Here is a 16,222-nt window from a genome sequence, read left to right as displayed (position 1 = left end):
AGTGTCCCGCTTCCACGGGGACTCAAGGAAGAATTCTTTCATCTGAGAGCATGTGGAGGAGGCATCCCCACACAAGCAGGGTTTTATTTCAATAAATCATGAATGAAAGCAAGCAAGGCACCCACAGGGACTCTCAGTAGCACTCTTCTCCCTCAGAGTGCCCCAAATACCAACACCAGAGAGCAGCTGAACAGGCACGACTCTGAAAATAGAGACAATTCCATGTGGGAAATAAAGACATGCACACAAATCAGACACAGAAGAACAGAGACCGCAGGTTGCAGCAGGGCTTTGGGAAATGCAATGCTGTGCAACTTGCAGAATTTCCAAGTTATTTGGTGCTGTCACCCCAGCCTGATTCTCACCAGCTCCTCATAGTGGAAGCTTTTACGTACTGGCTATCCCACCTTGCAGTCACTACTGGACAAACTCAGTAAAGGGGGCATTCATTCCTTTATAAGGTAAACAATCAATAAATATACCATCTCTTCCCAATAACAATATTCTTCAAGGTGGCATACATTATAGTAGAGAATCCTCCTAGTTGGAAAACCAAACAAGAAGACAAATGCAATGTAACAAATATCAAGCACAGACAGAATTTCTGATGTGTCAGGAATCAGAGCTAAAGTTCTGCTGCCAAAGAGCTCTTTTCTTTCCTCAGCATGTCAATGAAATCCATCACTGACAGAGGCAGGAATGAGGTACTGCAACAGGGAAAAGATTATCCTAGGCAAAGGGGATCAGGCCATCCTTCTGTGCCTGTTTGCAGTAGTGCAAAGAGTTTGTTAAACATTAAAGCCAGGAAATTTCCACAGTCAGTTTTAGACAGTTCACTGGTAAGAAAGCTACCTGGCTAAAATGCTGACTGCTGTTCTAGTTTAGACTAGTGTAGTCTGAAAACAAAAATCCCAGGGCATTAGCATCACTAGCGGGAATGCTAGATCCAGGAGCATTTTCGTTAATCATATGAAGTATAGTATAGGAAGAGAGGTTCCCTGGGGCCACCTCAGCAGCTGGGCTAAAATTCTCGGGAGTTGTTCAGAGAAGTTTCAATCAATCACATAAAGTCAAAGGCAACACCTGTGCTTTTAAAGATAGATTCTGAAGAAAAAAAAAAAAAAAAAAAAAAAAAAAAAAAAAAAAAAAAAAGCAAGTACTACAAAAGTGTACTCTTTAAAAGACCTTTATTTTGGTTGCATGGTTACAATTCATTTATGCTTACAGTTAGATTGTTCCCCAAAAATATTTCATAGCTCACCATGTACACAGTGCATTCTCTATCAGTCTGGCATGAAAGAACTTTATAAAATACAGATTAGGTGACTTTTTTATCTGTACACTTTTCAGATTAGTTCATCAAGATTAAGTAAAAAGGCAAATAGATTAATTGGCAAAAAAGTGGTTTTACATTTTTAATATATTAGTACAAAATGGCACAAAAGGAAAAAAGGTCATTTTAAAGGCTATAAGCATCAAACTTTTTGAATGCTTTCAGTCAGTTCAACCAATTTTAACCTAATTTCAAATACCAATGTTGAACTTGGAATTGAACTTGTAATCTTCTTTTCTTGAGCTGTGTGAAAGACATCACATAAAACTATGGACCTGTCCATGGAAACTAAATCACAGCTGTTTCAGAACAGTGACATTCAAGTGCAGCTAGGAACTTGGGAATTTCTATTCTTCCCAGTAAGTCTACGAAGTCACAGACTAGAGCATATTTTCATCTAACCAAACCCACTCATGCACACTTCAGATGCAAAGATACCAGATGTGTGCAATAAAACACAGTATTTCTTAATGCAAGGACTAGAACAAAAAATTCACATAATTACATCATTCAACCTACCTACCTTAGCAGGAGGTTTTCAGACATAACCATACTTGATGCCAGATATAGAGATAAATGGAACATTTAAAAGATTTCAAGCAAACTGAAGGCTTAATTCACAGGCTTCAGGTATAAAAGAGAGATCACATCAACTTCAGCAACCTATGTTTTATTTTTGAACAACCCATATCAAATGGGTAGGTGAACGCGATGGAAGGGAAAGAGAGAAGAAATATAATTCTAACTTAAAAATAAATTCTGAGATGTGAATTCATTGCCTCAGGCAACAATTCAGGAGTTTGTTTTGGCAGCAACACTTAGCAGTATCCCAAAAGATAATTACCCACCCTGTCAACACAAATTATCATTACTGTGATTAGCCCCCTAAACTTTAAGATGTTTTATGTTTAAGTTAACGGAACAGTTTATGATCTTGACTAGTTTTTTCTGGAAAGACAGCACCCACATCTGAGAGGGCAGGCAGTTTTACTGATGGCAGTACTGAGAACATTGTTTCTCAGGTTAAAACAAAAAGTCTTATAAAAAAAGTAAGTGTGATGAAGTACAGAACCATTATTTTACTCAGCTTCACAATGAGCAAACCATGACTATTAACTTCTTGTAGATAACCATATGAAGATTCCAAGAAGCAATGCTCCAACAGCAAGTATAATAATGAGTATGCACATCTTCTTTCGGGATCTTTGCTGTCAATAGAGAAAAAAACAGGTTGATTGAAAACTGTACCACACCAGAACATCAGAAAACTATTCAGACGCTTTTATGGTCCAACTGCTTGTGCAATCTAACTAAATTGTGTCCTTACATATAAAGATGGTCAAGTCATCTAAAGATGTTCAAGGGGAAAAAAAAAAAAAAAAAAGGCAAAGTTATCTAGATTACTTTATGGCTATATTATTCAACTGAATTATTTCAGGAATATTTTCTGGTACAGCCTAATAATAAATTAATGAAAGAAAAGACAGTAATATAATGAAATAATGTAATTAGAACTCTGGGGGAAGTAACATGAGCACAGGTGACAGCATAGAGAGGAAAATGGACAGTCAGCTGCACAACAGAGGAGGTATAAATGGTCAGCTAGAAAAAAAAAGACTAGTAGTGTATATACAGAAGAGAACAATAGACTACAATTCTAGACTGCTGTGTATCCAGTCACAGTTATTTTAAAGGTGTTTTTGCCAAGTTTCTTAGGTATAATTTACTCTTCAAGAAAAAAACCCAAACCAAAGAGATGTGACTAGAGTCCCACTTATTTAGATGTCACTACAATAAAGTCCAAATTATGACCATGTTCAGAACTTTCACATTCCCCATACAGGTCTGTAACTTGAGATACCAACGCACTCAAGACCAGCAGCAGTCTGTCATCCTTTACCTGAAGGGTATGGAATCTGAAGGTTTCCTTCACAGGATGAAAGAAAATTACCAAAGGGTTTTTCAGGCTCTTGCTGATAGAAAAGGAATAACAACACTCAGATCTTTGGATTCTAGGCCATAGCCCCAGAAGTAAAGCCAGTCTGTGCTGTACTTGGCAAAAGTTCTTCTGCCTGGGTGGTTTTGGTGTTTTGGGGTTTTTTAAATTTTCCTCTCTGAAGAACATCTGTGTCAGCTCTTCATTGAAGCTGTCAGTTCTCTGCCCAGTACTACCCAGACCACCAAATTTTATAACAATTCTCTTCTTCTAGTTTTATTGTCTCATTGCCACTCCTCCCACCATCAGGCTAAGATTTCTTCATTTCGTTGTTTTACTTGCTAGAACTCTATCAGTTTGCTGGAGTACCTTCCTCCTGTGTCCATTATCTCCTTACATTTACAATCTCTTCCTTCTGCATCCTGCTGACCCTCTCTTACCAGAAATGCATTGAAGTCAAATATTTCCCCAGTAATACTACTTAAGCAAGGCATGGCAAATGTATTTCAACATACAATTGATCATTTCTACAAGTGCTGAGGCAGCCTGGCTTTGCCCATACTGCTCTGCTGTGTGAATGCACTCCACAGGGCAGATGAGTGATACAGAGCTCATCCAACCACAAACAGGAGCTGTAGGGGCATCAACAGCCTTGTTCCTCCCAGCACACCTCTAACACTTCCTTGAGGGGATCAGGCTAGATATAGTAGTTGCTGAAGTTTTTCAGCACCTTAGAACAAGGATAAGTTTTCAAGCAAAGGAAAGCTCAAATTCAAAGCAAACTACACAGTCCTTTCATCCAAACACAGAGCAACTCTGCAGTGTTTGGTGCCTCCTGCAAGACCCACTGAACAGAAGCTTGTAAAGTCTTGATAACCTTCCTTTGAGATGGGAAGATCCTTTCCTCCTCAAAACAAATCGTGAAGCTTTTCATTTTAAATTTCAACCAGAAAACTTATACCTTGCATTGACATTTTTGGCTGCTATTTCTTTTCCCTGAATTATTTAAGTATCAAAATAGGAGTCATCAAATGTACTTAATGTGTCAATTAGTCCCACTGAGAACACAGTTCAAGGATTCACCACTTCTGAAATCAGCAGGCAGCCTTTCAGACATTCTGTCACTCATTTACTGTCCTAGCTACTACCAACATACAGAAGAGGATTTTTAAAAAAAAAAAAAAAGTCTAAGGACTAACTCTAACTTAAAGGGGAAGATTAATTACTAATAAGATTATTTCTAATACGTTCTAAAAATGTTATAACGAAGTGTCATTTAAAGGTATTAAAAGGCTTTTCAAAAAGTTTGACAGTTTGAAATATGTTTTCAGCATGAGAGTAGCAAATAACAAAAGCTGGATATACACAGCTTCAGGAAGATTTTAGACAGCAAAAAAATTGGTGCACTGGCCACATTTTCAGATTTTCCTGCCTATCTTCCCTACTCCTCCAGTGATCTCCAAAGACTTGCTCTGTCATATACAGGAACCTTTAACTTCTTGAATTATAAAAGCAGGAGTCTGTTTGTTTAAAGCTTTTTTGTTGGTTTTGGGATTTTTGTTTCTTTGTTTTAAGTAAAGGTGTAACTCCAGGTGCTCTCATAGAATCTCAGACAGCTTTGGAACAGTCTGGCTGGAAACAATCTCACAGGAAACCCAAAGCTTTCTAAAGTCCCTGACTTTTATTTTATATTGACCTAGAAATACCACTGTAGTCTAACATAAACTTTTAAGTCTTCATACCATGAGGAGCTTGCTAGGCTAAATCTGAAGTGCATAAGAAAGTGCAAGTCAAGACTACTGCAGAACAGTTTCACACAACTGGCATTACCTGGTAGCTTGCTGCTCTTGACAGCTGCTGGTTTGCTTGCTGCACGTGTACATCTGCATTTTCCACATTGGCTTCTATGCTGTCTTTGTTTTGAAAAGAAAGATTTCAAATTTTGGTAAGTCATAACCCAGACAAAGTTTTGGAATGCTGAAATATACTTGAGAGTGTACACAAGAGCTCCCCCAAAATGCTGGTGTCTTCATCAGTATTCATCAACGTAACTTGTATTATAAAAGCTTGACTCCTCCTACACTTATGCCTGAGTTAATTCCAGAACTGCCCAGGCAATGATTGGCTGAATTCATGTCAGGTAACAGCTCTCCTGTTCTGCACGCAGGGCTAAAACTTAGATATCAGCCATGGCAGAAATTTTCAGTACTTATACCTTTTTTTTCTCCCCTTTTTAAATTACCTATTACTTGTCCTCCAACTTGCTACTTACTACTCTCTGCCCAGAGTAAAAAAAGTCCTAAGGTTTATGAAACAGAGGCAACAGACCAAATAATACCCCAGGAGGCATGATTCTAGTTTGGTGTTCTATCATATTGACACAGATTGTAATTTTTTCAGTAGAAAAATCATGAACCAATTATGGGTCAAGGCAATAAAAAAATCCCTGAAAATATATTCTGGACATAGACAAGAGCATGGCTTAGCAGTTGACGCAGAAAACGGATTCTCCATTTCCAGATGTTACAAAATATTTCTAGATGTAACAAAATCACATTTCTTAAAACAATAAACCTGTTTGCATGAAAGGCAAAGCATGAATCTTTGCTGAATCTGCACACTTAGATCCATTAACAAACACAGTAAAATGTCTCACATAAACTCCAATTTGATGTACAAACAGCTCAAAAAACTACTTTAAAGACATTTCACATGAAAAATTACATGTTTTAAACTAGATTTTAAGCACACTTTCTTACTGCATTCTCAGTCATTTCAGCCAGCCTCCCCATTATTAGGTTGTACTTGATTTGCTTTAGCATTGATAGTGTCATTAGAGAAATTCTTCCAGCACAAGGAAGTTCTACACTGAAGCTCATCAGAGAAACTGAATAAAGAAAATTCAGGTAATATTTGAATTGGACTTACCTATCACATCACCTTGTTCATGAATCATCATTCCTAGATCTTTGAAAATTTCGTTGATGTCCATAATATCCGCCTGCAAATTGAAAAAATTAATGTACATCACACATTTTAGCATCTATGTGCATTTAGATATACTGTTCCTTCTCCTCCAGGGCGTGCATCCATGACTCTTTATACTACAGGATGAAAAAAAAAAAACAACTTGATGTACTTATTTTGAAGGTTTTTCTGGCACTTTGAGACTGAATTTATGAAGCCCTTACTCACAAAAGTTTCAATGAAACAGAAAATCTCTGTATTTCCAGAAATGTTCAAAAAATCCACTTAAAAATGAACATGTTGAACAAGAGATTGGGAAGATATGTGAAGAAAGGTATAACTGCTGCATTTATATTCACTGTTTAAAATGGTTCTATACTAGGATCGTATTGGGAAAAAATCGTATGTACTTTTTCTTGAAATCACATGAGCACTGTTATTCCGCAGCAGAACCACTGAAGTTAAGCACAGTATATTAAAACATGGCTTTCATACTGTAGCTTTCCAATGTACATTTCACATCTGTAGACAATATTTGCAGTTTTGAAGGGAAAAACCACACCCACAGACAACCCCAAACTCTTCAAGATTCATGCCTCCAATTAATGCTCATGCTCTTTTAAAATGCTATTTTTTGGAACATCAAAAGCATATTCTGCTGTAGCACCACTTGTACTTACTTCAAGCTGCCTAATGGAAGATTCCCTCTCCTCGATAAGACGGAGGTCATCTTCTGTAATTTCTTCATCTTGCACTTGTGCTTGTGGTTGACTATCAGACACAAAAAAAACCAAAAGCCATGCAGAATTGAACAAACACAATGAGAAATTATTCAGAAGGATAAAACTACAGGTAAGTACATAGCACATTTTACATTATCAGTTAATAAAATGCGTGTTTTTACTCTTGTCTCTCCCTGGCTAACAGAAATGGTATAACCATCACAGCTTTGGTGTAGCAGAGCTGCTGGAGCAGCGCTGCACAGAGCAGGTGGCTGACTGGAAATTCTAAGTATGAATACAAGGTCAAAGTTCCTTCTGAATTATCAGCTGCGGAGTTTACATCTATCTGAGCAACAAAAAAGAATCTGAGACTAAGAAACAGTTCTTGGAGAGTATGGAGATAATGGGAGTTCCCTGTAAACACTGGGTCCTTACCACAACAGCTCTCTTTTATTCAAATTGGACTCTTCTTCCCTAAGGTTGAGTCCCAGAAAACCCAAATGCAGCTTAGGGGAGTTTAAGGATATGGTTGCAGCTGAAGCATCAGAAAAAAGGAGGGACATTATGTGAACTGCTTCTTTTTCTCCCCATGCATGCCATCAAAGTACCTTCTTTATGCTAAAAACCAAAAAAAATCATAGGCAGCTTGCTTCCCTGCAGGCCATTTACTATTCTGAGCTAGGTTAAGGCATATTAAGTATTCCAACCTACCTGTCCCAAGAGACAAGTGTTCCTTCTTTGTAGTTATCTTCTGGAGCCCCACCCTACATGATCAGTGTTTAAAAATATAAATAAAACATTATAGCCCTGAAAAGAGCACTGGCAGCATTTCTATAGTTGATACTAGAAGGAGTCAATACTAGAAGGTTTCTAGTAAGTCAAACTGAAACATGGTTCAACATGTTCTCATGTTCATCCTGATTTTCCTTTATGAATGCATAAGGCTGAAATACAAGCAAAAGCATTCAGCTCAGTAACTGCCTGCTACAACTTACAATACACAGAACGTGTATTTGGCACAGAGTGAAAAGGCAAAATTGATATACTGACAAGGAAAAGCTCAACATCGGAAGCTACTCAGCATTTCTCCACCTTAATACTCCACTGAAATCTGGCAAGTCATTCTTCCCCAAAGGAAAAAATCTGTTGATATCTAAAGGTAGAGCAAAAGCATTTCAAAACCTACTGGAAGTTGCTTTTGCAAGATTATAGCATGAAAACAGGCCCAGTTCATTCCTTTGTGGGACAAAAGCAAGGAAATAGCAGCAGTTGTCCAGGGAGGTTATTATAACACAATGCAGCCTCTACTATAAAATCATATCACACATGTTCTGCAGCATATAGACTCAGCTATAAGCTAAGTAGCACTGTAGAGGCAAATCTGACACAGAACACCACTAACACCAATGTAAAGAATATAATGGCACATTTCCTGATACTTACAGACACCCTTGAGCTGGCTCTTACTCTGGCTACAAAGTCTTTTTCCTTCTCAGCAGCTTGCCTTTGGAGTCTTTGGAAATTTGTGAGTGCTGTGGTGAACTCCCCCACAAGACGGTCTTTCTGTATTTTTCTTTGACGCTGTAGGAGAAAAGGTTTTACCAAGTCAAATGAGCTCAGGCTTTTCAAGGCTTTACTATTTCTGTCTATTTTTGTCTTTACTATTTCAGTCTGCTAAATACTAAACACATATATACTCTTTCTTCTAAATTGGTATAAGGGAAGGCTCTCAACAAAATCATTTGCAATTCCATGGACAAACCTTCTTTCCTTCTGGGATCACATAACCACACAAATTAAGGCATTTAAAGAGCAAATCAATGTATTTATTTTCATTTAACAGCTAGAAAAGAGAAATGAGCAGTGATAAGAAAGCTTCTACCTTCTTTATTATCTGCTGATTGTAAAATCTTCTGCTTTAGTGTGAAATATTTTGACACCGGGAATGCTAAAATATGCAGAGGTGACTGAATATAGAGGGGAGGAAGGGTGCAGAAAAGAAAGAACTGAGCACTTCATATGTATTTTACATAAATGCTGGAAATGCATATTGAACTGGATCCAGAAGTGGGTTCACATACTCCTCAAGTGCCTTAGAACAGATCCAGAAATACTTGTTCTAACCTTTCAGGTTTGCTTTTTTTTTTTTTTTAAAGTTGTAGTGAAGGGAAGGGGAATATGGGGTACTCAGGAGAGCCTCCACCATATTTTCCAAAAGATATGCATACATCAACCCTTACAAATTTCTGAAAAGCAGTCATTTGCCATTCATGAATCTGTTACTTAGATATTTCATTAGGAAAGAGCTTTGATAAAAGGGTAAAGTTAAACAGTGCAACATTTCACTGTGAACTTTTCAACTCCAAGACAAGCAAACAGAAAAAACCCCAACAAACTAAAGACACTTTGGCTGAGCTTATATACCAAGTTTTAACACTGCTGTTAGAAGTTAACAGCTTGAGAGGATGAGCACACATAGATAATGGCCTGTCATTTGCACTCAGTGTTTCAAGACCATTCACTTTCCCAAGGGCTCCTTAGAAACTAACCACAGACCAGGCAAGTTGTTTGGGTGACAATATCCTGAATCCGTGTTTTCTAGGATCCTCTTGTTCTTCCCTTATTTAAGTGATGGATTTTGCTAGGATAAGAAACCACAGGAGGGCAGAGAGGAGTGTGCTAACCACAACAGCCACTTCACATGTTTCTGACTGAAAGATTTTACACAGACCTCAGAAAAAAGCAGTTTAAAGACTGCACAGGTTGATTTAGTAACAGCTCCTGTCTAGTCCTCTTGAGAATGCAAAAGCCTGTGACAAGACATAGCACATATGTTGATCTGACATATTGTAACAACCGTTGTAATAATTATTCAGACAGTGAGGGAACAGTGTTTTGGCACACAATTCCTTGACCCGGGAAGCAGTCTGAGTGCTGGCGGAGTTAGATACAGCATCACTGCAATGGATTACAAAGTGTCCAGCTACCTGAAAAAGCAGAAAGGCACAGTACACTGCCTTGATTCCCACTACTTCCATCCCACTACTTCATTCGTGATACATAAAAACAACTTTGGGACAAGTCTAGACAGCAACAAAATATTCTTACATTTTAAGTATTCCCACATTGTGCAAATGTGTTGACTAACTAAACAGTGCTTTGAAAACAGGAATAAAGAATTAAAGTGACTCAAATACTTTACAGGAGCCAACATAATAGTCAAACAAGCCATGCCTTTTAGTTTTACCTGTTCACTTGTTGCAGGCAAAGATCCAAACTCTTTAATGTACTTGTCAGTTTCTTTGGCAAGTTGGTTGGTGTATTGCTGCTTCTGTTGCCTAAAACCAAATACAAATTTTCATTAGAGACCATTGGGTTACTTTGCTAAATTTCACTGATTCTCAGAAAAACATCAGTACTAAAAGCTTCTCTGAAGCACACAAAGCCATCTTTATTCTGTTCTTCAGTGTAAAGGCATGAAATCACGGATTCCAGGCAGGACAGGCATTGAATAAGGTGTGTTCCTCAGTGAGACAGTATAATTAATCATTACTCACATTTTTTTTTCCTTAGGTTTATTTTATTCATGTACAGCAATACTTTGTAGTCATTATGAATGCATAAATATACTTCTGATATTATCACACAATCCTCTATCAATATTCACTTTTTTTTTTTTTTTAATTTACTCAAATTCTTTACCTGCTTTGGCATCCTCACTGCTCAGTCTATATAAAAAGGCTTTACCTGGAAAACTATTATCAACCCATTAGCATCAATATTTAAAACAATCAAACAACACTTGGAAAGGTCAAAAATTCAGACAAGTGAAAAACAGATAAAAACTCAAGCAAGCCTACTATATATATATACATAAATTATCCCAATAAGGGTCTGAAGCATGTCCTTAACAACAGCTTCTACGCTGTTTATGTATGAATTTATGACTAGATCCTGTCAGGTTATGGGTCCTGAACTCAGGCTATTATGAAGCAATTTGGCTGTTCACACAAAATGAACATCATGACGACTTTGGTCCAACACACACCTCCTCCTACTACTCAATGGCCACAGCACAGCATGAAACACACAAAAAATGCCAGGGTGAGCACAACATGTTGTTTACATGCATTTGTGATGCTGAGATTAATGTGGTAAAGGAGTTTAATGATAAAAAATCATACTGGTTCATTAGACCATGCAGAGAAGTAGAGAGCAGCTGCTGTCACTCCTAGAGGCGTATTAGTGAAAGTCCACCTTTAGGTGACTGAACTCCAGCAGAGCATCTGCCTTGGAGTCTGATTTCACTTCTGTTTTGTTACTATTTCTGGTATGTATTTCTGGTATGTATTCTATAATGTCATCCCTTACTGTAGCTTTCATCACTAAAAATGACATTCCCCTTCCTCTCCTGGTATCCCATCTCACAAAAAACCCACCTCAATGAATATATTCATTACCCTGTGACGCTTCTACAGGCAGATTGGAAGCATTGACTGGAGTGGAGGGGTGTGAGGGTATGTTTTTGAGCAGTGATATTGCTTTCTGGTTGGGCCACTTTGCTAACAAACAGCACAGGTTTTACAGATGCACTGATACTGCAGGCAATGTGCACGGGCAAATCAGCAGATTCGAATTTACAGTCTATCCTACTTTTAGAAAGCAGAGCCCAACATCAAAGTTTCAAATATTTCTCTATGCTCACCTTTCTCAGGGAAATCAAGCACTCTGCCTAACAGAAATCCACCTCATCACCTAAGGGGAGATTGTTTACGATGCAATGAAATTAAGTGTTTTCATGTGAAGTACTCACAGCTGTTGCCTCAGCTCAGGCGTGTCCTGTGGTGTTCCAAGCTGATGTAGTATTCTTTGTATTTCAGCAGCTGTTTGTGAAGAGAAGAAAAATTTGAATGGGGCAGAGACAATTACTACTCAGTTTTCTACAGTTTTGCTTGACAATTCTAAAGCCATATAAATAAATTGACAGAAACAGATACACAGGACTTTTTCAATGTACTACAAAGATCCCATTTGTAAGTCCCAAAACAACTACTGAACGATTTTTGCCATGTCAAAGACAAAAACCTGAGGATTTTTATGAAGGATGGGCATGTATTCAAATTTTTAGGTAGAAACAGGCAATTTAAAGATTAGTCAATAATTTCATTATAGTAAGTCTAAATTAGGTGTTTTATTGATTTTTTTTTTTAAATAAACAGCACCATTCTTATTCTGGTTTATTTTATGCATATCATTTTGAAAAACTGTATGGAAGACTTCTATAACATTACCTTACACAAATATTTCAGAATCCATGCATCAATGAAGAGACAACAACAAAGCATTCATGGATTTACAGTACATTAAAAAGGAAATAAAAGTCATGTGTCCAGGTTTAAATTGCAATTTTGAGAATCTTATGTTTTTAAGTCTGGGATACAAACTGCCAGTGATTTTTAAGTGTGTTTCATAAAACATTAGCTTTGAACTGCAAGAAGTGACATGTTGTCTGTGCCTTATTTTCAGCCTAATATATTGTACTGTCACATGAGAAAGCGAGGAGAAAAATGGATAGAAACTTAAAGGATAGGTAGTTTTTCACACTGCAAAACTTGTAACTTCAAGATGCTTTATCTCAGTTTAACAACCTCATGTTCTAAACCGAACAATAAGTATTCAGAATAACTCATTTTTCTTGACTTCAGCTAGAAGTAGATTTGTCCTTCCTGGATTCCTGTGGCTCTCCCCAGGCAGACTGGTGTACAACACAGACAGATATGGTAAGACATTATGTTGGATCCTCACTTCATTAGCTGACTATCTATTTTATTTTTCCTGAACACAGTTAAAAATGCAGTAAGTGACAACTCTACATAAGGAAGAAAAACATATTTAAAAAAGAGAGTACTTTTCCATTCATTATAGAAACAATCTGTAGGAGACAGAACTTCAGGTAAAATAATAAAATAAGCTAAGAGTTATGATAACCATTTAGATAAAACTTTAATTCCTTAAAGCATTTTTAGCAACAATATTAATTCTGATCTTTGCTTCATAACAAGTCTCCACTGAATGTTGTGTAGATGATCCTGGATTATCTGCACTACTTTACAAAACATCTCAATGGTGACAACTCCCATAGCCAATACTTCGTGTGCACACCCAGGTAATAAATACATCAAAATGGGAAAGTAAGATTTACTCTAGGCAAGTGTTTTTGAGAGAATTAAACGGCACAAACCACTAACAGAATTTCTGTGGGGAATAGCACTGTAAGATGGGTTGCATGCAGCTTGTATTTTAATTGAGCTGAAAACCAGCAAAACATGAGTGAAGATTTTTGATTTTGGCTACAGTCACCACTGGCTACCAAGGATCAGCCCTTCCCTGCCTCCTGCCTGCTGGGCGAGGCAGTGTCCGCCTGCTGCACTTCTCCTGGGCAGCTGCTCAAACTCAACGATCAACACGAGCTCGGGGTAATTAAGCTTCCTTTTTATGGACAGTGCAATGCACTGTTTTAAAACAAACAAAAAGACAACTGGCTGGTGTTATCTTCAAGAACATAGAGTTTTAATATCTATAAAAGAGAACACTAATTATCCTGTATTTGTTCCAAGGCGTTCTCCCTTCTGACTCCAGAGCCGAGGAGCTCGGTTATTCCGCACTTACTTTTACCAGGGAGAGTAAAAAGAAAACCAAAACAGAAGAAGTCCGTGTGTGTCCTACCGCCACCTTGAGGCGCATTATTTAACTGAGAGTAAAGAAAAAGCAGGCCTGTGTTTTAAACAAAAATTCCCTGAAACATGGCCTATACTTAAAATATTTGCATTCCAAGCTAATTGCGTATTTATCCTACTTCTAAAGCTGAACACAAGTAGATAATTGAGAGAAAATTAAAAGCCAGCAGTGCAAAATTGGTCAGATATACAATTCCAGAGGCAGAGTTCATGGCGGTTCAGGTCTTCTGATTCAAAAATTTAGCATAAAATTAAGACACAATTTACCATGAAGTCCGTAAGTCTGCGTAAAAATAGCAAATTTCAAATAGAACTTCAAATCACAAGGGGAAAAATTGGAGACAAAAAATCCTAAGGACTAAAATAATAGCATTTTTTCTATGCTTCCTGTAATTCAGTATTTTCCACCTTAACCCTTCACAATAATGGGTATTATTGAAAAAATTCAATTATTTGTTTATATGAAGTATACCACATAGAAAAATTAAAATGCTTATTCAAGTAAGTAAATAGAAAAAAAAAAAGGCAGAGCAGAAAAAGTAAATTTTGACCAATAGCATTCAGCAGCTTTCTGCAAGATGCTTCATAAAAAAGCCAAAAACAAGCTGGTAGGACCAGTAAAACAAAGGAAGTAGATAAGCTGACTTTCCTGAAATCTTGATTTACAGTATATACCTACAGATTGATGGGTTAAAAAAATCCAGTCTTTGTATTCCTTTGTATTAATATAAATATGCTAGAGTGTATACAGACTAAAAAATACATTCTTTATATAGTCTTATAATTCTTTTGGTTTCCCTTGTTTTTACTGATTTCTCACTGTAGCTACTTCTCATTCAAATATTTGATATAATATTATACATATACTCACAAAGCTACCTAAACTATAGACATTCAGTTTATAGTCCTAGTGTCATGAACAAAATTTTTTAACAAGATTAAAGATACTACCACGGGGATCACAGAGAGAAAGGGTCTCCTTCTCTCACATGTGCACACAGGTCTCATGGATACTGATTAAAAGCAAGAACCAGCTTTGCAACTCCTTAGATCATAAGACAATATCCCTTTCTTTCCTCCAGGGAAAAGCAGGGTAGCCTTAGTGTCTTAGGTTAGACTGCAGAAATACCTCTGCTTGCTTCCTTCCACTGCTCCATTTGTGAAACAAGCAGGGTGAAAAACCAAGCATGCAATGAAGAGCAAAACTGCTGAAAACCTGGAATTACCCTCTGGAAAACAGAGGTTCATAAATGCCTGATTTCACTGCTGATGGTTGTACTTATACGGGTACTGCCTTCTTAATTTAACCAGCATTGCAGTCCTGTTGAAGGGGAGTTCAGGCTGGCAGATCATAGCACACAGCATCTGCTCTGGTCCCCTCAATCCATCAGTAACACTCAAGTGTCCCAGAGAGCCAAAGGCTTAGGCCTAGCTCACAAAGCCCTAGCACTGCACTGCACACACACTGGTAACAGTCAGGGACCCAAGATCACAGCACAGTTTTGACAGGTTCCTAGGCTACTTCACTCTTTATGGTTTTCCCTTCCCCCATTTCACAAGTCTTCAAAGATCCCAAGGAATTCCATAAGACAGGAGTAATATAAGGTCCCTCCTGTCCTGGACATTACAATCCTGCACAGAGGGTGACTGGATCTTGTGCATGATTTTAATCCATTACAGTGCAAAGTCAGACACTGGCTCATGTGAGCACTTAGGCTCCTTGGGCATACATAGGTGGCTGCTGGACTTTGCTCAGGAGCTGGACAAGGGCACACAGCACGTGTGCATGAAGGGGTTCTTTAACAGAGAAACCAGGGTATGGCAACAGCCTGAATCACAGGCTGCCGACTCCTGCAGCCACTTCACACTGCACATCAGGGTAGATGTTTGCATAGAATGAAAATCAACAGCTCTGTCAGGGCTCACACCACACCAGCAGGAACAGCACCTTGCCAGCTGTGGGCTGGCAATAAAAGAAAGTCAGTCCATTTTGGAAACTGAGCAGAGCATGAAGCAGGGTACATGACACTGTGCAAGCAAAATGCATTTTTTCCCAAGAAACTGCTGTCTTGCATGCAAAGGAATCTCATTTTTACCTGAAAATTAGTCTTGTCTTAGAAAGAAGCAATACCATAACATTAAGCAATACCATGCTGCATATGTCTTTGCAGCATTCCTGATCTAGATCTCACAATACACAACTCTTAGCTGATAAAAGCTACTCAGCTTCTCTAAGGCTGGTCACATGCTCAGAAACAGGTCAGACATGGTTAATGATGAGCCAGAGAAACAATTAAGACCTAACCTGAATTCCTACAGAGAAAATTATTCAAGAGTCAGCTCATGTTTATTTTTACTAAGCCAAACAGTGGTTCCATTTCTAGTCAGTGGAAGTCTCTTCCTCTAGTTAAGGAGAACATACAAAGGAAAGTAGTAGTCTCTAATATAAACGATCTCCTTTTCTCTACAAGAGTCATAGAAGCAGAGATAGTTGCAGTGGAAATATTTATGATGTTTAACAGGTAGG

The 16,222-nt window shown here is 37.9% G+C and overlaps 1 protein-coding gene across 3 annotated transcripts in view; it reads right to left on the bottom strand.

Annotated features, from left to right (window-relative positions):
• Positions 1–1,170: 1,170 nt before the first annotated feature.
• Positions 1,171–16,222, bottom strand: part of STX7 (syntaxin 7) — a 31,790-nt gene continuing 16,738 nt past the window's right edge. For 2 of the 3 annotated variants that reach the window (XM_066179163.1, XM_066179162.1), the window contains exons 3-10: positions 11,772–11,841; positions 10,206–10,296; positions 8,402–8,539; positions 7,670–7,722; positions 6,917–7,007; positions 6,198–6,270; positions 5,100–5,182; positions 1,171–2,541 (exon numbers count right to left, since the gene is read on the bottom strand). In XM_066179163.1, the coding sequence (XP_066035260.1) occupies positions 2,446–2,541; positions 5,100–5,182; positions 6,198–6,270; positions 6,917–7,007; positions 7,670–7,722; positions 8,402–8,539; positions 10,206–10,296; positions 11,772–11,841 (695 nt within the window). In that variant the 3' untranslated portion in view covers positions 1,171–2,445. Of the gene's footprint in view, positions 2,542–2,853; positions 3,307–5,099; positions 5,183–6,197; positions 6,271–6,916; positions 7,008–7,669; positions 7,723–8,401; positions 8,540–10,205; positions 10,297–11,771; positions 11,842–16,222 lie in introns of those variants that run through there. The other variant, XM_066179164.1, reaches the window with a different exon arrangement.

Source organism: Chamaea fasciata, unplaced genomic scaffold (genome assembly GCF_029207755.1).
Source record: "Chamaea fasciata isolate MVZ Bird 193981 ecotype frontalis unplaced genomic scaffold, bChaFas1.0.hap1 SCAF_3, whole genome shotgun sequence".
Lineage (NCBI taxonomy): Eukaryota > Metazoa > Chordata > Aves > Passeriformes > Sylviidae > Chamaea > Chamaea fasciata.
This window is presented reverse-complemented; position numbering and strand designations above follow the sequence as displayed.